Below are 26,730 nucleotides of genomic sequence, written 5' to 3'. Positions count from 1 at the left end.
GATTGATGAATCAAGATTTGGAAAGTGTGAATAAAATAGCTGAGGAAAGTGAGAAGGGTGATGATGAGAAATCATCAGAAATATTGTACCAAGATGATAAATATGGACTAGCTGCTCCAACCTCCACCTACTACTGGAGCTGATGTTGCTGCCCTCACAAGCAACTTGCTCTCGGCTCCAACTTGCGTGCTTCTAATGAGAGTCAAGTCTAAGCACATCTTACATTCTTAACATATATGGTTCTATTAACATTTAGGATAACTACTTATGGTGAGTTTGTTTACCAAGAATCGGACTTGAGGAGTGAAACTAAATAGAATCTTTTGTGGACCACCCCACTTTTGGCCTATTTGGGAGGCCTGAAATTCAGTAGAATTGAATTCTATACGGACTCCAAGTCCTTTTATGAAGTCTTCCATGGATCCGTGGTAATACCATAGAATTGTAGACATACATACATTATATGTGTTGGGTCAAACAAAAAAATCTAAATAGGAATTGAATTATGAAAGTTTGCTAAACACACATTTTGTAAATTAGAATCAAATTCTATTCTAGTGGATTCCATTCCAATGAGTTCCAACTCCATTCTATTCCTAATTAGTTTCCACTTTCAGTTGTCAAACACACTCTTATATTTCTACACTACATATTATTGATTGTACTGTATATATATTGTACTCCTTGTCATATTTGTTAGATAGTGATTAATTGTAATATCAGTGGATTCTAGGTGCATTTTTAGTATTTTGTTAGATTGGTTTTGCATGTTATTTTAGTCTTTAGACAAAATTGTATGTCCATATGTTCACACATGTCTATAGCTTGTGCTCGAAGTCGAGCTTATTCACAAAACAAGTAAAATTAAATTCTGAAACCTATGATCGGGTTGATCAATAGAAATTCAAGCTCGTTGAGCTACTTGAATACTCGACGAGCCAAGCTTCATTCATCACGAATTTGAACAAAAATTGAGCTCGACTCGAGATACACACTAGGCGAACTTGAGCACCCTAAAACTCGACTCGCTCAATGAACAGTCCTACTACCCTACTTGCTTTAAGTGGAACAAACTTCCCTAAATTTCTCATTCCAAAAGTGTTTATTGTAGCCTCCAAACAATCGTGATATCAAACTACTCTTCACCAAACAACAATATGAAAAGGCAGAACTGTCCCACCTATTCTACCCGTAAGAGTAAAAGTTTTTGAAATTCAAACAAAAATAGAACGCGACGTGCCTTAGATATTTGTCGTGAAAACAGACACCAAACGGTAATATACAACGAATTAACGAGACAAAAAAAAAACAAGGTATTTGTTATTGCCGGACCCCAATTTGTGTTGGGCGGACTCCAAAAAAAACGATTATTACAAGTGTGCCATTGGTTTCAAAAAATCCAAAAAAAAAAAAATTACAAGTATGCCATTGATTCCCAAAAAAATTGAATTCGAAACCCCAAACTTAAACGATTTCGCAGTGGTTTTTGACTAAGTCCCAAACGACTTAACCACACCGCCGGGACTTAGTCCAAACGACCCGGCCACACCGGTCAAAAGCCCAAAAAACAGAACTTTGAATTTTTTTTCAAAGTTCAAATCCCAAACGACATGGCCATAACGTCTGGACTGAGTCCAAAACGATGTTAGTCCAAACGGTGTGGCCAAGTCGTTTGTGACTTAGTCCAAAACGACTCCAAATGGCCATTTAAGTTTGGGGTTTGAATTCAATTTTTTTTACCAAATGACATACTTGTAATAATTGTTTTTTTTTAGATTTTTTGAAACCAATGACATATTTGTAATAATTGTTTTTTTTAGAGTCCGACCAACAAAAATTGGGGTCCGGCAGTAATAGGACCCAAAAACAATTCCCCGCAGGCCGAACCAAAATTCTCCACTCTCCTCCTATGCAGTCGCCACGTGCAACACGTCCAAGAAATCATACCGCGTCATGTCACGCGGCATCCAAATAACAAAGTCCCACACATAAAAATCCTAACTCGAGTGTACACAATCAAGAACCAAGCACTCGAGAAATTCAAAAAAAAAGCAATGCCTACATAAATCCAAAGCCTCTCTCTTCATTTTTTAGATCCATAATAAAGTTTTCTACTATTCTCTCGCTCCGCATTACGAATTATTCCAAGTAAGCTTACATAGTTTAGTTGTCTTGTTATTTTTTATTATTATTTATAACTATTATCCACTTGAAATCAACATCACAGAGTTTGATAAAGAGGTTAGAATGAGCTTGTTAATCTTATTAGTCTTCTTGGTATCCTCATTTCTCAATAATATCATCAGCAATTTAAGACTCGTAAAAGAAAAATGTATATTATTATAGTGGGAGTTTAAAGACTGTGTGTAATAAATATGTAGCAGGTCTGATTGAAGAATATGGCATTCTCTGACGATGAAGCCTGGAATTATTTTTTTGTTGATGACGAAGGTGAACCAATCTCTTTTTCTGTGTTGCCTATCAAATGGAGTGAGAAGGATATTTCAGCTTGTCTGATGAATAGAAACGTTTACTTGCATGGAATAAAGGAGGGTGGATACGAAAGGATCTCCAAGAAAGTCATAGCTTGGAAGGTAGACTTTTCACATGATCAGCCCGATATTTTGGTGCTGTCTATTGAGAAAAACTGGATAAATCTTCAGAAACCGAGGAGGAGTTTTGAGGACACAATTCGGACAATCCTGATTACCATCCACTGCCTTCACATTCTTAAAAAGCACCCAAACTCATCAGAAAGCTCCCTGTGGAGCCGCCTGCAGAATAACTTTAGGTTTTCTTTCTTACTTTATTATTCTGTCATCAAGATTTTCTAGAATGCAGTGCACATCTGAGCGAGTTTTGTTGAAATTTACAGTGTATACAATGTTAAACCATCTGAGATCGATCTATTGGATCACTTGCCTCTAATTTGTGCTGCTGTTGAGCAAGACGACACGTTAGCCAAATCCGTGGTACATGTTTCTTCCTTATTAAATTAAAAACAACTTTTTTTTTTACCCGCAATGTCTTGAAAGGATAGTCACGGGTTACTGATAGTTACGCAAGTGTTCAAAACGAAGCAGACACTGTTTTGATGACAAAAATTGATTCTAGTTTTTAAATGTTACGTTTGTCACACCTACTTTCATACCGTTATTAGATTCGTCTGCATAAGTTGGTCTAGATTCAGACATCTATACGTTTGTGCTAAATTTTGTTAAAATGTACCAATAACATCCACTTCAACAGCTCCTGAAGGGAAGTCAATTTTGCCGCAGACCAATGTGCAAACAAGGAAATCTCTTTGAACAAGGGTAGAAAGCATATCGTTTCCTAGCAGATTACAAATCCAGACTTTCACTTAAGTGATTTTTTATTATGGTCATGATGTGACAGTGTCCAACAATGTTCTGATGTGTAAGACACACTTTCCCCATAAAACTGAGCCACCAACACTATAGAAGAGGGTGTCACCATTATTTATAAATTTCTTTGTACTGGGAATACTGGAATCGTAGTTGTTGTTTATTTGGTTCTTCCTTCTCTTTACCTAGGCCATGTCCCTATTCTAATTGCCTTCAAGTGCAATTCAGAACTTCTCTTTGTCCCCAAAAAATAGTGAATGGCTACCAAAACACCATATTATAGATAGTTAGTACAAAGTTTGGCTCTGTTTTCCTGACATTTATATTGTAAACAGTTTATGCGTGCATTTTTTGAGGACCCCAAGAAGAGAAAAGTGTTTGATGAGGTTAGTTTTACCATTTTGTTTCTTGCTTTCCATTTCCTTATTGTTTATATACGGATGATTTTATTACCGCTAGCTCTGTTGACTAATGGCTTGCTTGTTTGACAGGATATTCAGAATGAGTTATTTGTGAAGAAACGTAAATTTGTAAGTGACAATAATGGAGACTTCAATGAAGAAACCAGGGCCACAAATGCAGATGAATCTGAGGAAGGATGGGACATGTTTGACACCGTTTGTGCAATTTGTGACAATGGTGGTGAACTTCTAGTGTATGCTGTTTCTTGGCTATTAATCACTCCACTTCATCTTCATTTTCCTTTCTAATGTTTTATGGGTTGGTGGTTTTGTATACGGTATGAGAAATACTATGCCTTACACACAAGATTTGTATATCTTTACTTCAACATGCAGGGGATCATCTTCTTAGCATGTAGTAAGATGAACATGTAGCTGAATACTGGTCCATATGATATGTTAATTCGTGACATTTGAGGGTTTTATATGTTGATTTGTCTTAAACATTGGGGCATCCAACTCAAAACCAATTAGTGATGAGTGGAGACTAGAGAGGCCTAGGAGCTTTTAGACTATACTGCAAGGCTTGAAACATCTTGGGAGTTGGACTATACTAAATATCTCAACAACTTGTTTTTTTTTATATTTTAAGGTCCTTTTACATTTTACGTATGACTTCAAATATTTGGAATTACAGTTGTGATGGGAGATGCTTGAGGTCTTTTCATGCCACTGTAGATGCTGGTGCTCAGGCAGGTTGTAAGTCCCTGGATCTTTATGAGACTCAAGTAAAGGTATGGACATCATGCAACTTTTCATCTATATTTCTACGTACTTCCTAGCTTCCCTAGCTTCTTTCGTTTCTTTTTCGTGGGTGGTTGCCTAGCTTCTTATATGGTTTTACCAAATTCTGGAATTACTTGATGCAGGAAATGAAGGAATTTTTGTGTATGAATTGCAAATTTAATCAACACCAGTGTTTTGCTTGTGGAAAGCTTGGATCTTCAGATAGAACTAATAATGCTGAAGTATGGATTTAGATATATTTGTTTAACCTTTTTATGAATTGATATACCTATTTTGATTTTTAATTTTGTCGTATCAAATGGAAGTCATTCTAGCTTTCTTTTTGCTCAGTAAAGGTAATGGTGACAGTTTTAAAAACAATTTTCTATTTATTTATTATTTTTTTACTGATGAGGGTGGTTTACTGGTGTTAGAGACAAAAGAGGGAGGATGAGAGAAGGATTTTGGACAAAAAGAATGTTGGGTATGTGGACAGAACTGTGATTAGTCCCACATTGAGTAGTAAAGAAGCTACACTCCAATTAGTAAAGTGGATTCTCACTCCTAATAGCACTGAGGCCTTTTGAGTTAAAACTCCATACCATAGATGAGGTCCAATTGTGATTGAGCTAAGTGGTGGCTAAGGTGAGGATAGTGTCGGGTTTGGATGAGAGATCTGTGAGGGCACCATGTGTGGGTCGGTAGCATGAACTTTGAGCTTCGACCTTTTTTTTTGGGCGCTTTGTTATTTTGTATCTTTTCTTGGTTTTCATTATCTTTTTAGTAGTATTTTGTAAAGAGATAATGACCGAAAGATACAACACACTTTGCATGTGGTTTCAAAAAAATACAATGTACTTTTTTATTCAAAAAATGCAACCAAGTTTCAATTTGTTTCAATTGATACATTCTCTTAAGTAAATTTAACGGTAATCTTATGTGGACAGTTAAATGTGACGTGTCTATCATCAAATAGATTAGTTGGACAATGTTGGACCCAAATTCAAGACTTTAATCTAACTGAACCACGTAGCGGCATCTCCGAAATTTGTCTAATTAGAACTAGTTGTGTTAAAAAAATGAGAGAAACTGAAAGTCAGATGTGGAGGTGGGGTTGTGAAGGTGGTGGTGGTGGTGGTGGGGTTGTGAAGGTGGTGGTGGTGGTGGTGGGGTTGTGAAGGTGGTGGTGGTGGTGGTGGGATAGAAGAGAAGAAGATGAATATAATACTATATATATATATATATATATATATATATATATATATATATATATATATATACGGTGACTACGTCGACATACAGAAATGACATATAGAATTGACTTACGCAATCCTACCTACCTACATAATGAACTAAAAGTTGATTTTATGGGGATGTGATCTCCACAACATGAAGATCATCTCCACAAAAAATCAGCTCCTTTGAACATGTCTAACCTTACCAAAAATTGAGTTCAAATTATAAATTTATCTGACGGTCTAGAATTTTAACACTCTTTTGACACTTTTTTGACAAGACTAGACACATCCGATTGAGTTGATTTTTTGCGGAGATACTATCCATAGTAGGGAGATAATATCTATAAAAAATCAGCCCTTAGAGCAATGTGCAAATCCGCTTTTGGATTGCGTATGTCAATTCCACATGTCATTTCTGTATGTCGACGTAGCCAGCCATATATATATATAGTCCTTCTCTAAAAAGTAGGTACTTAAGTTAACTTTAAAATAAGTACGTAAATAAAATTTCACCTACAAAATGAATTCAAACCTATTTTTTCGTGGATATGATCTACTCAATATTAAGATCATTTCTACAAATTTTCAGCTAATTTGGAAACCTCTAATATTGGCAAAAAATGATTACAAAAACTTAATATTTATGGACCGTTAGATTTCTTTTTAAAGATGCCAACAATTTTTATCTATGTTAGAGATTTCTAAATGAGCTGAAATTTTGGGAAGATAATCATTATGGTGAGTGCTTCATAACCACAAAAAATTAGATTTGAATTCATTTTATAGGTGAAGTTTTATGTACGTACTTATTTTACGTTAACTTAAGTAGTTACTTTTTAGAGAATTACTGTATATATATATAGCTGGCTACGTCGACATACAAAATTGACATACGTAATCCTACCTACCTACATAATAAACTAAAAGCTGATTTTATAGGGATGTGATCTCTACAAAAAATCAGCTCCTTTGAACATGTCTAATCCTACTAAAAATTGAATTCAAATTAGAAATTTATTTGACGGTCCAGAATTTTAACACTCTTTTGACAAGATTAGACATATCCGATTGAGCTGATTTTTTGTGGAGATACTATCTATGGTAGAGAGATAATATCTACAAAAAATCAGCCTTAGAACAATGCGCAAGTCCGCTTGTTTGTTTTTTAACAGTCCACATAAGCATTCCATTTAATTAATTTGACGGAATGTATCAATTTAAACAAACTGAAAGTTCATTGCCTTTTGTGAATAAAGGAAAAAGTATGTTGTATTTTTTAAAACCACATGCAAAGTTCATTATATTTTTTGGTTATTCTATATCTCTTTTGTATTAGTTGTAAATGCACGTTGTGTGTATCTTTAAGTTTGTGAAATTCTAATTAAAACAAGAAAATTTACTACTAAAAAAGGTTAGTGTTAATTCTGTAATCGAAGAGCTGTAAATATATAGATCAAATTACTTTAGATTATAGATAACTATTAGTGACTTAACTATTTAAGTTCATTATTTATTCAAGGAAAGTAAATTAATTAGTTTAACTTGGTAAATTATAAAAAGAAGATACACTATAAGTTTTTATAATGACCATTTACTTTCTTTTAAGAGAAGGGAGAAAAAAGACAAAAAGAATTGTTCCTTGCATATAGAGGGAAACAAAACTACTTATTTAAAATTTATCTAAAATATAACAATTGACATTTTTAGGGTTGATGAGTATAAGGGGCCCCCCATAAGGATTAATGAGGACTGTAAAGCTTTGAGGGACCCTCACCATTACGAAGAGTGGCGAATCTAGTCTAGGGGTATTATGGGTAGGGCCTTTTTGTCCAATTAAGTTGCATTTGTGGGCCTCTTTATCGAAATGGATTTTAAGATATATAAATTAGTTTTTTTTCCCCTGGCGGGAGTATGGCAAACATGGGAAATTGCTAACGTTTACACATGATTTACAATTTCTTTTCGCTTTTTCTGGAAGAAGTTTATTTTCCAAACTTCCTATACATAGGGACTGTTTCCTAAAAAGGATTGCATCTCTTTGTTGCTCTATTTCTCAAATTCTCGCTGTGGCCATTGTCACCAAGTATGGTACGGGTTTAAAACGGTGTATTTGAAAAAAACTTAGTTCGTGTTTTAAACGGAACGACTCGAGAAAAAAACGGAAACAAAACGTAAAAAAACGTGGGGCATAAAAAAAACGGTTTAAAACGATAATAATGCATTAACAATCATAAAAGAAACGGTATAAACCGATGATAAAGAATATAATAGATAAAGAATTTGATTTTTTTATAAGAGTGGAAAAAAGAATTGACACATAAAATAAAAATAAAAATAATACAAATGAAAGAAAATTCAAATACATGAAAGTATCAAATTATCATTACTCATCCAAATACTAGAAGTTTTAGATTCAGTACAAAAATACGACTCTAAATAAGATACTACTAATTACCAACCATAATGGCATAATCAAGTTCTACAAATAAGTTAATAACTTTAAAATTTATAATTAATTATTAATAGTCCAAAACAAAATAAAACTGTCTCAATAAGTCGATCTAACGCCCACTCTTCAAAAAGGTAAACTCCAAAACCCCTTTTCTTCTTCGTGTTTTCTTTTAGATTAAAAAAAAAAAAAAAAAAAAAAAAGTTTTAAAAGGGAGATTTTCAAAATCTCGGGTTTTAAATGTTTTTTAAGTTTAAAACGCGTTTAAAACGGGTTTTTTTGAAAAACCCGGGTTTTAAACTGGAACCAGACGCCTTGCCAATATCTTGGGTTTTAAACGCGTTTTTTTCAAAAAAATGCCGAACTTGGTGACAATGTGGCTATGATACCGTGGTTTTTTCTGCAGTTTATGTTTTTTCACATTTGTTTACTGTGTAAGTAATATTTGATTGAGAAGTACTGTGCTTACGGTTGTTTTTCAGGTCTTCCGTTGTGCTTCTGCAACATGTGGTCACTTTTATCACCCTCAGTGTGTGGCAAAACTTCTCCACCCAATTAGTGAACCTTCAGCTGAAGAGGTTCAGAAAAGAATCATTGCAGGGGAATCATTTATTTGTACCATCCATAAATGCTCCATATGTAAAGAAGAAGAAAATAGAAATGTGCAAGAATTGCAATTCGCAATTTGCAGACGCTGTCCAAAGGTTTTCCACAGGAAATGCTTGCCTAGGTATTTACTATTCATGCCCTGTGGTCTGTATTTATGTCATGGAAAACCCAGTGAACTTTCAGTATCTGGTTTACTAACAGTTGAGCTACAATGATTAGGGAGATCTCTTTCAAAACTGTAGTAAATGAAGGTATCGTTCTACAAAGGGCATGGGAAGAGTTGCTGCCTGGTCGCATTTTAATATATTGCTTGTAAGTTTTCTTAATGATTGTTTTTATACCCTTCTAACTTTTCCTAAAGTTCTTACACATTTTTTCTAAAATCTTCTTGGTCAGGAGACATAAAATCGATCATTCTACCCTGATGCCTGTTGGAGATCACATCATATTTCCTTATGCACAAGAAAATAAGAGATTACGTTCTCCATATTTGCAAACAAGCCAACAGAACATTGCAACAAAGAATACAAGTGTATATTCTAGAATTCCTGGAAGAGCTCCAGTATACAAAGTGAAAGAAGTTCAAAAGGTGCCTTCTGCTAGACGAGATCACAGTTGGACCAAAATACAAGAAAAACATGGTAGGGCAGAAGATCAGCTTGTGCGAAGAAATGGTCATCCGTTCATAACTCCAACAAATGTAACCTATCAACAAAGAGATGACTCTAAAATGAATTGTCTTGTAACTGATGTTTCAAGATCGCACTTGGAGGACAGGTTCAACTACACCTCTAAGAAATTAAACAAGGATTCCGTATTAGCTGAAGCTAAATTAGATGAACATCTGAAACGAGTGCGGAGCATAGGTATTGAGTTATACAATTCTAAGAAGCAAGGTGTATTTTGTACTAAATCCAAAAAAATCATTAGAGATGTACCTGCCGAAAAGAACTTAAGCAGTTCACCGCCTTCTATAGACATTGAAATGGATACAGGGTAGGATATGGTACTACTTATATGCCTACTTCAGTTACTTGTTAAATTTTGTTGTCTTAAGTTAAAAGACGTTCAGACTAATGAATTAAGCTTTCTATACAGATTAGTGAATCCAATGGAAAAGATATCATGTTCAAAAACATCAGCAAATGTAGCAAACAGTCAGAATGCAGCATCTACACAAGGATACTCTTTTAATGATAAAGTAGATAAGGCCATTTCTCCAAGAAAGGGGGAGGGTTCTGAAAACGTAGGTCTTATTTTAATATAAGATATTCGCTTTTCCTCCGAAGCTTTTGAATTTTTTCATTGGAATATAATACTTATAGATTTATTTTGTCTTGCAGGCTGTTCAAGTCTCTGGTCAGAAGTTAGTAGGCGTCAGTTTCGATGACACCAAAGCTGATAACGATCCAGAGATAGTTAACTATATTACTGAGTCAAAGGTACTGTCTATATCCAGTTGTACACTTTAGTTTTCAGTAGCATCATATCATTAGCACCTGAAGCTGTTTTTCGTAATAGCTTTAACATGGTTCCATTAGCTTTGTGGAGAGAGATTATGATTCTATATAAAATTTCTAGAGAAATCTCTGAAAAAGAGGAGACATTAGTTATGTTGGTGGCAAAATTTGAAAGGGCTTCTTGTCTACCTGGAAGAAGTTCAATACTGATCAAATGGACCTCTTTGTCATAAAGCAAATATTTCATTGCTTTTTGTGCTTTCTATATATCTTTATAATTGACTTAACTAACAGGTTAGGAAGCCTGAAACCATCTCTTTAAATCTCCAACCCAAAGCTATCTTTCTCTCCCCCCCTTCCCCCAACTCCAAACTGGAGAACCAAACCTTCAGCCTCTATGTATTCGGTTGGCCTCAATCTCTGATGAACTGGCACAAGGGAAAACAATTCGGGCTTGTTCCATTGCTTTTTATTTTATTTTTGGTTTTTGCGATCTTCCTATCCATGTTGTTTGATTCAGTTTCTTTTAGGAAACCGCAGTTGTTACTTACCTTTTCTGGAAACTGTGACTATAGCTAATAGTATCCATTTCTATGTGCAGATAGCTGATAAGCTCCATGGGTATGTACAGAATGGTGACACGGTAAGAACTGTCAGCTTATATGAGTTTAATCTGAGTTATGCTTGTTGACTTGTAGTGGCAGACGTTTATAAAATACATGGTGGAACAGGAATTCTTGTCGGCATTTTCTTTGTATTTTGTTCTGCTGGTACGGGACTGGTGCATTTCTTATTATGTTCATTTAACTCCTTGCTGTGAGGGGCTGATTGGTGGTTTTGAATTGAATCTTGTCGATAAAAAGAAAATGTTGCTGTAGGGAAGTTCGTATAAAGAAAGCACATGCAACCCATGCATTAGTATATCAAAGACATTTAACAGTTTTTCTTTTCCTTAAAAGCTATGTAACATGGACATGTCATATTCCAAAAAAATCCGTGTCGGATACATATCCACATGTCCGTGTCGGACACATATTGTATGTGATATACCTCAATTTTTTTATATTTCGCCGTGTAAGACACTTCGTATCCGTGTCGGACATGGACACACCTATTCGTGTCAATGTAACTTAGCTTAAAATACTAAGGTCTTTGAGCTTCCGGAGATAGTATTCTCTTCCTGATCATCATTTGTTGTAAATTTCTTTTCAATGACAACGTTTAGTCTTGAGAGCGTATATAAAATATTAAAATGAGTCAGTTATATTATGTGTATGCATGTTATAAATTGCATATTATTATGTTACATGCGGACAATCATAAGTGCATGTGGAAATAAACAGTATGGAGCCGTTTGGCAACCATTATAAGAATCCATTATTTGATTAATAATCCATTATGGTCTTCATAATTCATTTTGCATATGAAACCATTATCTCATACTCAAATTGAGATAATCTGTTTTAAAACGTAAAGCAAAAAAACTAGTTTAAATAATGAGAAACATAAATTGTGGAACTTTCCTCTTGACAAGAGATCGTGAGTTACCTTATTTTATATCTTTTTTGTTTTTGGCAATTTCTCTATCCCATGTTATGATAATCAATAATTAAAAACTTATTTAGCATTTCTCTGTTTGCTATCATTTATTTCATAAAGATTTGTATCAAAATTAATTACAAATTTTGAAAACATAATCAATTTAATTCTAATTATAATGGTTGCCATAAGGCCCCTATATGCAATGCATGTCACAGTAATCGTGATCCAGCTTGTCCTGGCCCTCATTTTCTTTAATGTTTTTTTATTGTATTTTTTAGTTTTCTACGTATTCCTCCCAAAAAGGTTTAGTTATCTTGGTGCTCATTGGACTTTTTTGTCATCCTTTGGTATCCTCCATAGCTTGAGAGAGTAATGGCTACTTGGCCTCAACCATAAGTTGATAAATCTCTTGCTACTTATAATTAAAGATGTGTTTGTTACTTTCTGATGTAAGAATGTTGGTGGGAGCTTCAACAATGAAGAGCATTTATAGAATGGTTAATATAAAGCCCCTAAAACAAGGGTTTTAATCTAATTGGAATAAAAACTCTTTCAGAATAATAAATGGCAATAACAGCCTGCAAGCCTTTTAGATAAGAAAACAACTAGTAATACTAATTGAAATCCAAATAGGAAACTACCTAGTCTATTCCTAATTGGCTTAGGAAACAAAAATAGAAACCTTCTACTAACCTAATTTGCAGTAATTCTGGAGGAAATAGGAAATTTAGAATAATTGAGTGGTTTGACTGGTGGAACAAATTTTGTCGTATGTTGCATGCTTTAGAACATACAGCTGAAATTGTGTCGTGTGTTGGTCACATTTGCAAGTCACTCGGTAACAGGGTTGCAGTGAAGGAATTTTGGAGAGGTGGATAAAAGACTATGGGCGTGGGATAATAAAGAGGTATTCACAGTGAAGTCATTCTATCAAGTTTTGGCAATGAGAGGATCATCAATTTCCCATATAAGCAGATTTGGAAAAACTCTATCCCATTTAAAGTTTCTATCTTTTGTTGGGGAGCCTACTTGGGTAGGATTCAAAGTATTGATAACTTGAATCGGAGGGGTATGGTTATTGATAATGTATGTTCTTTTTGCAAAATGACAGAGGAGAATGGGGATCATCTCTTTCTCAACTGTCCCTTTGCTTTTGGTCTTTTGGGGCATTATTCTTCTACTCATTCAACATTGTGTAGGTGCCTCCATCGAATATCAAGGATGCCTTGGGGAATGATATTATTTCGGCTTCACTTTCTAATAAAGCCAAATGGGTTGTGGATCATCTTCCTAATGCCATTGTATGAACACTATGTACGGAAGGAGTGGAATTTGAGGATCTTTGAGCATAAAGAAAGAGAAATGCACAAGTTGGTATCTGAAGTCAAAGAGATTCTATTTGACTGGGCTTGTGTTAATCCATTGTTTAAGGATGTAAACATTTTAGACTTTATGTGTAATTGGGATGGGATTGTGAGATGAGTAAGTCTGTGTCATTTGGGGGAACTTGGGGTGTTTGTATGAAGTCGAGTAGCTTCTTGCTACGTAGATTGGATAATCCTGAATATTTATTTTAAATCTATATATAGTGAAATTTGCCGATAAAAAAAAAACAGGGTTGCTTGCAGTGAAACTTAGCTTGCAAAATGCAATGTGGTTAAATACCATGTAATATTTGTGGAATCTTGTCTTAAAATACTATTGAATTATATACCATACGACGATTTGTCACAAAAAAAAAAAACTTTCCTCGTATTTTTCCTTCGAATCTCTGCCCTCTGTTACCCTTACACATCTTTTTTGTCATTAGCTGAAAGTTCAATGTAATTCCCTGTGAAAGTATCATATTTTGACATTTTGTTATTATTCTTTCTTACTTCACTGTTTAAATATTACATCTCTTTTCAAACAGGTTGTCAGTTTGTGCAGTCATGGTAAGGATTTGAGTTTCTTGATGAGACAAAGGCTTGAAGAAACGGGGAAAGGATACTCTTTCAAAAACTTTGACATTTTTCAGTTGATGGTAAGTTTTCTTTACTTATCCTGAAAGTTTGTTTGTTTTTCTTTTTTTTTAGTTCATTCCAAGAACATAAATTATCAAGAACGTTTTTTTCTTCACTGTGAAACTGGTGTGAACATAAGCATAACAAAAACAGGATGAACATTCTATGAAAATTCATAGACTACACCCAAAAGGGAATATGGATTTGGAATTAAGCCCTAAAATTCAAACCTCAATGGCACCTCAGGAATACTTTTATTACTCTCAATCCAATATTAAAGTGCAAAAGAGTTTAACAAGATTATGGACCTATTAGCTTGTTGGGCGCCGTGTAAAAGATTTTAACCAATGTGCTTCCCACAAGATGAAGAGGGAATATTTTCTTTAAAGGAAGTTAAATTTTAGATTGTTGCCTTCAAGGAGAGGGAAGTGATTGGAGGGATGGTGGTGAAAGTAGACGAGACGAAGGCTTACCACCATGTGTCTTTGGGCTTTTTTTATTCTGTATTTTTGCTGTTATAGATAAGATGTGGTTTGGTATCAAAGATGTGGTTAGGGATCAAGTGTCGGAGATAGGCGTGGATGCTCGGTTCTCTATTCTTGTTAAGGGAGCTCTTAAAGGATTAATCCAAAATTCAGAAGGGGTGGTTCTTCAAGGTGATCCAGTACTCCATTATCTCCCTTTTTAATCGATTAGTGTGATTCCCTTGGAGTTGGTAGAGGATGGTGTGATTGATGCTATTGCCGTGTTTCATTTGCAATTTGCGGGTAACACTGTCCTTTATTGGTGTGACGAAGGGAAAAATCTAATGCTCTCCTTTGGTTCGAAATGGTTTGAGAACTAATTTGGGGAGTCCAAACTCCAAAGTACATAAGGTGATAAGATTTGGGAGGTGGTGAATTTGCTTTTATCTATAAAATTTAAAAATTGGTTGATATAATAATGAATTAATGATATTAGATCAATACTTATGCTAGTAGTTAGAAGGTAATATGCTTACGACTAGAGAATCCTAAACCCAATCAAGACTAAGACCACTCCCCCCCCGCCGGAAAAAATAATAAAAAAACATAACTTAACGCTCACAACAGCTGCAAAAATCGAAGAAAGCTAAAACAAAAAAGAGCATGAAGTGCATAAGATTCCACCACTTGAACACAAACTCCGCCTTTACAAGTACCAACGTCGTCCCAATCTGTAAGGGAACAAGACACGGCCTATATGTGCTAACCCTACCCACCTTCACGAATCATTGAATTTTTAAGGGACCAGCAGACGCTCTTTTTTGAGTTGGAGCTTTTCTACCATCTCTTGCAACACCAAGTTCATGCTGGAACCACCATCAATTACTGCAAGGACTGTTGGCCCACTATTACCGACATGGATGGGATGTCAATACTCAATAGGCCGGCGTTGATCGCTGCCCCTCCATCGTTGTGGTCAAAATTTTAAAAAGGCATCCGATCGGATCTGGTGAGGTTGGCACAACTGGTAGCTTCGTTGACAACGTGAAGGGAGGGGTTGGCATGGCTCGCGGTTTTCGGAGCACCATGTGGAGTCCCATTATGCCTTCTTGAGTTGCTCGAAATTGTGAGGATGTTTTCTAGGCTCAACTAAGCCTCCTTCAGATCATTTTGAAGACTGTTGAGTTGTGAGCGGTTCTTATGTAGGAATCAGGTGAACACAATTCCTTCACCCTATTCCTTCTTAATACATAAACGAATATCTGTTGTACTCCCATGGATTAACTTCAATGTCCCAAAGAAAGAAGATGCTCTGAAACCAAAGTTTGATCTAAAGTTCTAAACCTCTTCGCAGAAGCTATAAAGGAGGATGAGCAATCAATGTAAGCTCTTAACAAATCTCAAAGGAGATTAAGAGTTCGAACATAAAAACTCTAGAATAACAAACACTAATCTCAATTCTTCGAAATTACAATCATTATCTGGCTGGCAGCCTTGTTTAAACTTATTGAAAGGACAAAATCGGAATTACCATAGAGTCATAATCATTAACATTGAATAAACCCCCTGTGGATCATGTTTTGAATACTCTCTCTGTATACGGTCAATCAGAAACTATATTGATGCTTCCAGGCTTCCATATAAGCATATGCTCGGTAAGGATGTTAACAGCATAGATGTGCATGATGTTTTATGTTCTTGGAAGTTTGGCACATGTGTAGTTTAAACGAAAGTTACGTTACTTATAAATTTTCTCTTACTGTTACCTGTTTTTCAGACAAAATTGTAGAAAAAATGAAAAATCTTTAATCTGGTTGAAATAGCTTGATGAGTTGGGAGAGGCATACTGATTGTCCTATCGTAATGCTAGAAATATTGCAGTCATAAACTACAAATTTACTGCCATCATCTAGCTTTATTTTGAGCCATATCTTGAATGCAGGAGTGTTCAAATTTTAAATCTTAATCCATGTTATAATTCTCTCTTCGTGTCTCTGTCTCTTAGAACTTTCCACATCTACCAAAGTAATGGTGGTCTTATTGCTCTTATTTGCTTATTATAGAAAAAGCTCGAGTCATAGTTAATCTTCTTTATCTGTAAATTCTTGTTAAGCTTAATATAAAGGCTTTATATGTAATATTTTCTGGTCATTACATTCCTCCATCTTAACGTGAATCTCATCAATGGTCTTTTTTCTTTTGGCGTTTTTGTTTTTTCTGTTTGTTTTATTTATTTATTTAATTTTTATGTTTTCAAGCTCATCACTGATCAACTTTGAAAGCATGTTATCCTTTGTGGACTTCAATGATTGTTGTGAGAGACTTTCTCCGTGTGTGCATGTGTCATCTGACTCATCTCATGTGCTGTTCCAACTTCCAAAGGTTGAAGGGCAAGTCCAATGGGGGCAGCTAAATATAGCATGCTAGTAGGGCGCCACATCAGTAATTTAGCAGGTTTAAGCAAATGTGAACAGACAGCAGAAATTGGAGGCAGGTGCATTAAAAAAGAGATTCAAATCCTTAATTTTATGCTCAATTGATGGAGCTTGTTACAAGATAATTAAATCAACCAATAGAAAATCCTCTTATAAATTCTAATCAAAACCTTGACCAATAGGAGAGAGTCCCAACTAATATAGAGATTTGGTTTTCTATATCTGTGAAGATTTTATCCTAAAACTAAATTATATTATGTGAGTTTGGGTTTTTTGTCCTAGAATTGATACATGTATTCTGATTGGCTGTGTATTTTGTCCAAAATTTAGGATTTAAAGTGGGATTATGTGTAATGCATTTGATTGGTTTGTGGTTTTTGTCCTAAAACAGGGATTGCACACAAATTAAGATTGCTAGCTTAACAGACAACACAAAAGATTTCTGCCCTCTGTTCACTACTTAAAGCAGAGACAGCAGAAATTGTGCTGCCTGTTTCCCGCAACTTAATTAAAGAAGCTGTTAGATGAGGATTCAAATTTAGTTGGGTTTATCGCACTAGCCAAATTTAGACCCCACATAGCAACCCCATTGCAAACATGTTTCTGTGTTTGGGTGCTATATGCCCTTTAGCGGCTCATATAGCACCACAATTGGACTTGCTTTAAGGTTGGCTGGATGAATTGTTGCCCATATAGCACCACAATTGGACTTGCTTTATGGTTGGCTGGATGAATTGTTTGTTAAATTCTTTATAACTCACTTACCCTATTCATTCTAGTGTGATCAATTTAAACTCATGATCCATAAGGAGATTCAGGAGGCTCTGTCTACAATTTCTTCTTCTTGTTTTGACCATGCTTCTTGATCTGTGCTTTGATACGTTATCTACACCTGCACTTTTTTCCCCTTGGTTTTGATACCGTGTGAATTTCCTCATTGAAAAATGGGAAAACAATCCTGGATATGAAGTGTTAGATGTGTGCATAATTATTTATACTCGCAGTAGCATTTTATTCTAGCCAGGCATTTGTGTTCCATATGCTCACAACGGCTTTGTAGGGTGAATTTGATTTTATGAAGAAAAGTTGGCTGAGTTTCTGTCAGAAGTTGGACACCGGATCTCGCTTGGTAAGAAACTAAGAAAGTAACATTTCTTGAGAAGCTTTACAATTTAAGAATCATGATTCATGCATCACAGTTCTTGTGTAAATGCTTCAAAATTTTATAATTTTTATAGTTGAAAGTTTATTGACTTTTTTTCGTTTTCCTTACAGATCATGGGGATAAAATTTCCTTCTGAACCTAAAGGAGTTTCTGTCAACCAGTTCATTCGCGAGGTTCTCAACTTCAAGCCAAAGCTTCTCATACTTATTTGTCCAAAAGATATGGAAAGGGATAGGTAATACGAGTATACAACACATTACGTTACATTGGCTTATTTTGCCTCTTTTCCCGTCTCATTTGCTTTCTTGTTTGGCAGACTAAATGGAAATGAATCGGCATATGGACTTGTATGGGAAGACAGTGAAATTTTATCGAGTGAGGTAAGAAATGAGACTATTATTTATCTCCTTTCTAAGTGATCCTAGATGATCTGACTAGACTTTCAGAATGTATCCTTTATAAATAATAAGGTATTTTTGTTTCTTGTTAGTCCCACTTGAAGGAAACTTCGTGCTCAAGTCAACAAAGGAAACTTGAGCCACCCCTGCTCTCTCTTTACAGCCGCTTGGATTGGACAAAAACTTACAACACAACAGCTCTGAAACTGGGCCATTTATCAAATGGGCAGAATGATTTTGATATAGGAACTGGACATATAGGAGAAAAGGTTTCAAGAGAGCCAACGGATAGCAACTGCTTCACTGATATAACTAATCAAATCAACAGTATTCCTGAGGAAACCAGTGAAGAGGATAGACTTACTGCACAATTTGACCCCAATGCACGTGCGTGGACCTCAATGCTCTTTGCTCCTGCACCTTTCACGCTGAAAAATGGATCTGTTGGCTGGCTTGACGATTAAATATTAAGGCCTCTCCTATTGTCTTTTAACCGGGGTCCTCTGTACATGCGTGACCAACCATGGCGGCTTCCTTATTTCTGTCGCTAGGGGTGTATTTTAGACTTGTAAACTCTACAAAAACAGATACAAAAATGAGTGGAATGCACAGATGGGAGGGGAGATTGGTTTTTACTGGCAAGGTGTAACAAAATTTTGATTAACCTCCCAGCTTCCATTTGTCACAAATGCATCTGCGAACAATTTTAAGAAACTATATTGTAACTCCTTGTGATATGTCAATAGTCAATACCAAAAAATAAATAAATAGTTTCCTGTCATATGTTAATGTTCTATTTTGGACCTGGATTCGTCCAACTTTGTTCGACACATCTGTATAGGAGAATTTTGACTTAACCCCCCTAAAGTTTGGTAGCGTTTTTACTAAATCCCCCATTTTAAAAATTATTTGAGTTTGCACCCCACTCCGTCAATTTTGTGTGTAACAGATGATATTTTATCTATTGACCATTTTGCCCTTTATGACATTTTATTTTATTTTTTATTTTATTTTTTTTTTCCGTTAAAACAAATTAAGAGGTTTACTATTAGTTAGTGTAAACCCTCCAAACGTTAATATGCTATTTGCATAAACCCCCTCAGTTTTTTAGTTAACAGTAAATGAAGAAGGTAAAGAAGAAGATGGAATATGAGAATAGAACCTGAGATCGTTGATTTGTGTTGCTAACCTCGCAAGTATAGTACCCCACTCAATGCTCTTGCCATGCTATCCAAAATCAGTACTAGATTATGATTTATTTGATGTTGAATGACAATTTGATAATTTCAGTGTTGGGCTTCCTGTTTAATTAGATCTACTTCGGCAAACTTATCAAATTAAACAGCAAGACACAACATTGCATGGATGCTGATCGAATGGTAATGATGGGCAACCATTCCGCACATGACGATAGGATGGGCTTTTGAAAATTCATGTTGGCGGGCTTAGTTGCAGGCATGGTTGAACACATGGCAATGTTCCCAGTCGACACTCACAAAACCCGTATGCAAATGCTCGGCACCATTTCCACCGCCTCATTATCTGCCCACCGCCACAATACCGGTAAAGTTTTTACCTCAATTATGCGAAAAGAAGGTCCATTAGGCTTTTACTGTGGCATAGGTGCTATTGGTCTAGGTGCCGGTCTAGCTCACGCTGTTTTATTTCACAGTTTACGAAGTATCTAAAGAAAATTACGCAGAAATAAGCTAGGACACCACCCGTTAGCCCACACAGCATCAGGCGTGCTCGCGACGACTGCAAGTGATGTAGTGTTGACTCCATTGGATGTGGTGAAACAGAGGTTGCAATTAAAGAAGAGTCCTTATAGTGGAGTTAAGGATTGTGTGACAAGGATGTTGAAGGAATAGGGGTTTAGAGCTTTTTATACTTCGTATAGAACTACGGTTGTGATGAATGCGCCTTTTACGGCTGTGCACTTTGCTACTTATGAAGCGATGAAGAAGGTTTTGAGTGAGATATCGTTGGAGAATGCGAGTGAAGAACAAATCTTGGTTCATCTAACGGCTGGTGGAGCGGCTGGTGTTTTGGCTAGTGCAGTTACCACTCCATTGGATGTTGTCAAAACCAGATTGCAATGTCGGGGTGTGTGTGGTGTGTGACAAATTTAGCAATACTTCAACCAATGGCTCCAAACAGATAGTTGCAAAAGAAGGGCCCCAAGCTCGTTGAGAGGATTGAAGCCAAGAGTGTTATTTCATGCTCCCCGCAAATGCCATATCTTTGGGTCCCACGTGATGAAACCATGAAAATATTTCTTCATCATGTTCATGAGAGCTCTGTACCCTTCCAATTGTGAGAACTTTGGAAACCGAACAACTATGTCCCAATCGTGAGATTTCTTCTTCTTATTTACTGTTAACTAAAAAATTGGGGGGGTTTATGCAAATAGCATATTGACATTTGGGGGTTTACACTAACTAATAGTAAACCTCTTAATTTGTTTTAACGAAAAAAAAAAAAAAAAAAAACTAATTTGTCAGAAAGGGCAAAATGGTCAATAGATAAAATATCAATGTCTGTTACACACAAAATTGACGGAGTGGGGTGCAAACTCAAATGATTTTTAAAATGGGGGGGTTTAGTCAAAATACTACCAAACTTTGGGGGGTTAAGTCAAAATTCCCCTTTTTATTATTAATTGCATTTTGGCTTTATCGGATGTATGTATTTATTTTATTCATTAACTAAAGGAGTTGTTTTCTATTAGTATGCTAAATGAGATCATGGGTGTCATTTAGCCTGCTCCTCCTGGTCTTATTTATACCGTGTTTCTGTCCATGTTGCAATTTGTAAATCAACTCTACTCGATTTTGATTTTGATTTACAGTTTTGCATCATCTGAGCTAAATGATGCTCTCTCTATTGCTTTTAATCAGAGCAAGTCCAATGCAGAGCTGTTAAATTGGGTTGCTAAAAGGTGCCACATAGGCCTTTTAGCTTGCCCAGCCAAATTTGGCACCCCAAAATAAAAAAACCAATCCAATCGCGTTTTCTGTTTTGAAGTGCTAAATGATACGAACGGTATAGTTTCTGCCGTCCGTCAATTATTTTGTAATTTAAGTTGATTTTTTTTTGGAAGGACGACACAGTTTCTGTAGTCCGTCTAGTGAAGGTCTTAACTTTGGCTAGGTTTTTTACTTCTTCCAAATTTAAGACCCTTTTAGCAGCCCCGGAATAACATTTTTGTGGTTGGGGTGCTATATTTGTCTTTAGCCGCCCATATAAGCCCCATTGGACTTGAGTACTATTCTCCTGCTTTTCAAAATAGAGAGAAAAAAAAAAGGCATTTTCACGGTAATCATCAAGACAATCTAGTTATTTAAGTACCACTCTCCAGTTTGCTCCAGTTTTCCTGACTGATAAAATCAGTGATAGATAAGTATAATCCAAGATACATAATAAAATTCATGTCTGTATATTTTCGATATAGAAACGCATACAAAAATGTATTACGATATGTAGGAAAAAAGATTTACTAACATTCAAATTTTACGTAGTTGCAACTTGCAAGCTGCAACCATCCATTATTGCTACAAATCAACTTCTTAGAGCAAGTCCAATGGGGGTTATATGGGCTGCTAAAGGCAAATATAACACCCTAGTCACAAAAATGTCATTCTAATGGGGCTGCTAAAAGGGTCTTAAATTTGGAAGGAGTAAAAAACCCAGCCAAAGTTAAGACCTTCGCTAGCAGCTGCCATAATAAGTTCTGAGATACGAACTACATAGTTTCTGCCGTTTGTTGGTTATTTATGTACGGACGGCAGATATTATGCCGTCTGTCTCCCGTTTTAATTAAATGGACGGATGGCGGATTAATCCGTCCGTCCTCACTGCGGACTGAGAAACCAAGAAATTTATTTTCCACTAAAATTTATGTACAGATAACTATTAAGTTTCATCGTTTTCTTGCTCACCATTAAGTTTCTTCGTTTTCTTGCTAATCACTATTAAATTTCTTCGTTTTCTTGTTAATCACCATTAAGTTTTATCGTTTGTACAACTTTTTTGCTTATATAAAAATTAAACCATCCTCAAACTATATGAGATTAACTAAAAAAAACAATGTCTCCTCTGTTATATTTCTTCATTTCTTTAGTTGCTTTCATGGCCATCCCTGAATGGTCTCACTGGTCGGATTGCCCTACCAGTGAGTATTCAAACGAAGAAACAGAAGAAGAAAAAGAAGATGATGAATGACTTCGAGACTCGTACTGTTATGAAAAGGGTAATGACAAAGCAGATGAAGATGAAGATGATGAGGCAGATGATAAGGATGAAGATGATGAAGATGAAGATGAAGATGATGAGGATGAAAATTGATGTTCTGTTTTAATGTTCTATTTTATTTTCCTAATGTTAATGTTCTGTTTACTTTTAAAAAGTTTGAATAATAAAACAGCTTCATCAAGTGAAGGATTGCTTAAATGTTCCTAATAATGTTCCTAATTAATTATGTTCTCATTATATTCTTTTATTTTTCTAATGTTCCTAATTATTATGTTCGGATTGCCCTATTTAGTTTTAGTTTTTAGTTTTTGGGAGTGAGGAGAGAAGAAGAGTGAGGGATTGATGAATTGAAGGAGTGAATTGAGAAGAGATTCGTACGTATGTTATAGCATATGGAGTTCCTAATGTTAATGGCCGTCTTAAAAAGTTTGACAATTTAACGTCTGATGGCGATTGAAATGTTCGTAATGTTCTGCCTCTCGAACTTTTAACAAACTAATGTTCTAAAAAGTGTGATTGGAATGGTTTTTTTGTTTTGGGCTGCTAAATATGGCTGGGCAAGCTAAAAAGCCTATGTGGCACCTTTTAGCAGGCCTCCATTGGACTTGCTCTTAAAGGTATATCGATCCTTGGTTCTATACTCTATAGGGATGTGTCATAGAGTCATAGTACACCATAGTGTGCTATGCTATCAATATCGGATATCTCGGCTGATTAATCGCGTATCGCTTGTAAACCAATTAGTTTTTACCGATTTTTTAACTTTTCTCACTGAACCGATTTAATCACCGAATTGACCGATTAATCGGCTGAGATGACCGATTTCTCGCTAAACCGAGAAAAAAAAATTATTGAAAATATCGGTTCCCTATCCAAAAAAATAAGTAAATTTAGCGAATTGGATTCTTAAACCGTATTAATAATAATAGAACTCAATCAATACACAAAGCTAAGAGTTTACTTATTTTCCCCTCCTTAACGAAAGTTAAATATACAAATTATTGTATTATCTCTCTAATAAATATTTTCGCTTCTCAATCCCCTTATTCTTTTAAATATTTAACGTAATTTTTGTGTTTTACATATTTGTAGTACTCCAAAATTGAGCTAGTTAGATGTGATTATGAGAATTTGATATTTTTTGTTGTATCTCGGATAACTGTTTAGAAATATTTGATATGATTATACTATTATATATTTTGAAAATGTCAAATATATATATCCGATATAACCGATTAAATCACCCATTAACCGATTAATAGCATATTGCTCCTCGACCGATTAGTTTTAAAAACCGATTTTAACTGCTTAGATAGTGTGAACTAGATGTCTAGATGATTCTCTCACCCTTAAGACTTGTAGTTACCCAAATGTAAAGTTTCTAAAACTCCGAAGAATTCTAGAAATTGAGTGGTAGGAGTGTGATTACGTGACTTGACCCCCAAGTTACTCTCTTAATTACGGCTTCATTAATTACCCAGTTTCCAGGTTTCCTTTTTAAGAGTAGAAATGAATGTTTTACAACAATTAGATATTCTAAACCGACTGGCCCAGAATAGAATGAACTTCACTATTTTAACACTGAAAAACTTCCTTCTCCACTCATTCACTCGTCTCTAGTATGCTTTTTTTCATTGGTTGCTCTCATGGATCAACAGATTGTGCCGTTCTTGAAAGAAGAAAAAGAAGAAGGAATAAAAGAAACAACAAGTACTGATGATGATTGTGAAGAAACAAAAGCTTATTATGCATGGGCAAGGTCTGATATCATTGCCCCATTCACAATAAACTGCACCATGTCATCTTCTCAATCTCCACCTTGTGAAGCACGTACAAAAGGTTAGTGGTAGTACTACTAGAAATCTTACCCTAGTTTCAAATACCAAGAACTGTTCTTCTACCTCAATCAGATCAAGAAGGGTTCACGCTGCCGCCCAGTCGTTGTCACCGTGGATGAAGCAGAAAGATGCTACCCAAGAAAAATCACTTTCACTTGGGGAGGGAAGACTACTCGTAAAGAAAATAACAAAGAAGCAGCCCGTTTGGAGCATAAGAAAAATTTTCCATCTAAGAAAGCAATGCTCAGTGACATGAACACCCACCCTGGAAAAAATTCGAGGGGAGCTGCACCGCCAACAGCCACCATGGGTGCAAGTGTGAAAAGCAGAAGTCGTACTACTTCAGTGTATTCGATTGATGATTTTATTGATATTTCCAAGATGCAGGCCACCACTGGTGATCAAGGATTATTATTGCAATTGCCCTATTCGCAAAAGCCCTGGCCGACTGCAAAGAGAGGCCGCAAACGTCACCATTCTGATCAGAACAAAAAAGAGGATCAGTTGGATTGGCTACCAGGAGATCAAATATTTCATGCTCACACTGAAGTTCAAGAAGCGATGAGTATGTTGGCTTTATCCCTCACATGAGGAAGAAAGGATTTCATTATGCGTGGAAATGTCAGAGCGCGACCCGCGCCCAGATTGGGCTTGACCAAGGCGCGACCGTGCCCATGCCGTAGAATACCTCCAGTACTTTCAGCGCAATCCGCGCTCAGATTGGTCTTGACTAAGGCGCGACCCGCGCCCAAGTCTAATTTCGTGGGCTTCGCTATAGTAACCGCGAAATTTGTTTTTTCCTATAAAAACAAAATCAAGGTTTTGGAAAACCTGGACTAATGCAAGCAAGCAACCAGAGAGAGAAAACCCAATCTTGAAAGCTATCAAGATTGAGAGAGATAACCTTTACAGAGAGATAACCCTATAAAGAGATAAGAGTGATCTAGTAAGGTGAGAGACTGAAAGGAGAGATTGTAATATTCCTTCCCACTTTATAAAGAACTAGCTCTTGTGGAAATAGACATCATTGGCAGAACCACGGTATATTTTTGTGTTGTGGTTTGCTTTTACTGCTTTACATTATTATCTGTTGTTAATAGTTGTTTAGGGAGTTGGGCATGTTAGTATAGATCGTAGTTGATATTTAGAATTTGTCTGGAGTTGAATTGAGTTCAAATACAAGTTATCTGTGTAGTGGGAGAATCGATTGGTATTGGTATACACCCCAACAAGTGGTATCAGAGCCTTGGTTAGATTAGCCTAGGGTGTTATCCAAATCTTGGTTGGAAGGTGTTTGACAAAACTCCTGAGAGAAGATTTGAGTTTAAATAACTTGTAGAGATGGACAAGTCCGTGAACACTCGCATGACAAGTCTGAATAGGAAGAACTACACCATCTGGAAAGCCAAGATGGAAGACTTGCTATACTGCAAGGACTTGGCACTACCCATTGAGAATGGGGGAGTAAACTAGGAAAGACTGATGAGGCTGAGTGGAAAAAGCTTGACAGAAAAGCGATTGGATACATTCGACAGTGGATTGACGACAATGTCTTTCACCATGTGTCCCAAGAGACTACAGCCTTCATCTTGTGGAAGAAACTCGAAGACCTTTATGAGAGGAAGTCGGGTGGAAACAAAGTGCTGGTAGTTAAGAAGTTTGCCAACACGGAGTACCAAGAAGGTTCTTCAATGTCCGAAAGCATCTTAACAAATTGACGAATAACATCAATCAGATGCATTTGATGAAGATTGATTTGGGAGACGAAGTTGAGGCTTTGTATTTATTAGGCTCTCTACCCGGAAGTTGGGAGACATTAGCGCCTCTACACCGAAAGCCCAAGATGGAATTGTTACCATGGAGATGGCTACCACGCCTTTGTTGAATGAGGAGACTAGAAGGAGTTCAAAAGGCAGCTCCTCACCTCAAAGATCCTTTTCACGAGAAAATGGGAGAGATAAAAGCAGAAAACCATCTTGTTCTAGAGGATGATACCGTAAGTAAATCTAGGGGTGAAGCTAGAAATCCTAAAGCGCGGAGGAGGCAATGCTACTATTGTGCCACCAAGGGTCACTTTAGATATGAGTGCAGAACACTAAAGAGGGATGAGAAGAATAACTGTGTACATGAAGACATGGTGCAGAGGAACAGAAACACAGGCAGAGATACTACTGCACTAGTCGACGATCTAGTGGGAATTGTATCAGATTGTGGTGCGTGTTGTCTTAGTACCTTATGTCAGGATACATAGTGGGTGATAGATACAGGAGCATCCTATCACGTCACACCGCACAGGGGATTCTTCACTACCTACAACTGTGGT

General features: G+C 36.1%; 1 protein-coding gene and 1 pseudogene across 7 annotated transcripts; both read left to right on the top strand.

Annotated features, from left to right (window-relative positions):
• The first annotated feature begins 1,984 nt into the window (after positions 1-1,984).
• LOC147503739 (protein ENHANCED DOWNY MILDEW 2-like) lies at positions 1,985-19,096 on the top strand. 7 transcript variants are annotated; one of them, XM_086556968.1, is made up of 19 exons: positions 2,010-2,148; positions 2,385-2,451; positions 2,550-2,791; positions 2,876-2,972; positions 3,701-3,751; positions 3,857-4,020; positions 4,464-4,560; positions 4,696-4,794; positions 8,722-8,969; positions 9,068-9,160; positions 9,245-9,844; positions 9,947-10,094; positions 10,192-10,290; positions 10,910-10,951; positions 13,763-13,873; positions 17,813-17,881; positions 18,028-18,152; positions 18,234-18,297; positions 18,408-19,096. In XM_086556968.1, exons 2-19 carry the CDS (start codon positions 2,416-2,418, stop codon positions 18,777-18,779), a joined length of 2,757 nt encoding a protein of 918 aa, XP_086413094.1. In that variant the 5' UTR covers positions 2,010-2,148; positions 2,385-2,415; the 3' UTR covers positions 18,780-19,096. The 7 variants fall into 7 exon arrangements, with proteins under 7 accessions (XP_086413093.1, XP_086413089.1, XP_086413094.1 ...); XM_086556969.1 differs by having other exon boundaries at positions 2,011-2,148; positions 2,382-2,451; XM_086556967.1 differs by having other exon boundaries at positions 1,985-2,148; positions 2,382-2,791; positions 17,834-17,881.
• A 604-nt stretch (positions 19,097-19,700) lies between these two features.
• On the top strand, positions 19,701-22,662 carry LOC147503738 (uncharacterized; annotated as a pseudogene).
• The last annotated feature ends 4,068 nt before the right edge of the window (positions 22,663-26,730 follow it).

The sequence above is a fragment of the Coptis chinensis genome, chromosome 4 (genome assembly GCF_015680905.1).
Source record: "Coptis chinensis isolate HL-2020 chromosome 4, ASM1568090v1, whole genome shotgun sequence".
NCBI lineage: Eukaryota > Viridiplantae > Streptophyta > Magnoliopsida > Ranunculales > Ranunculaceae > Coptis > Coptis chinensis.
This window is presented reverse-complemented; position numbering and strand designations above follow the sequence as displayed.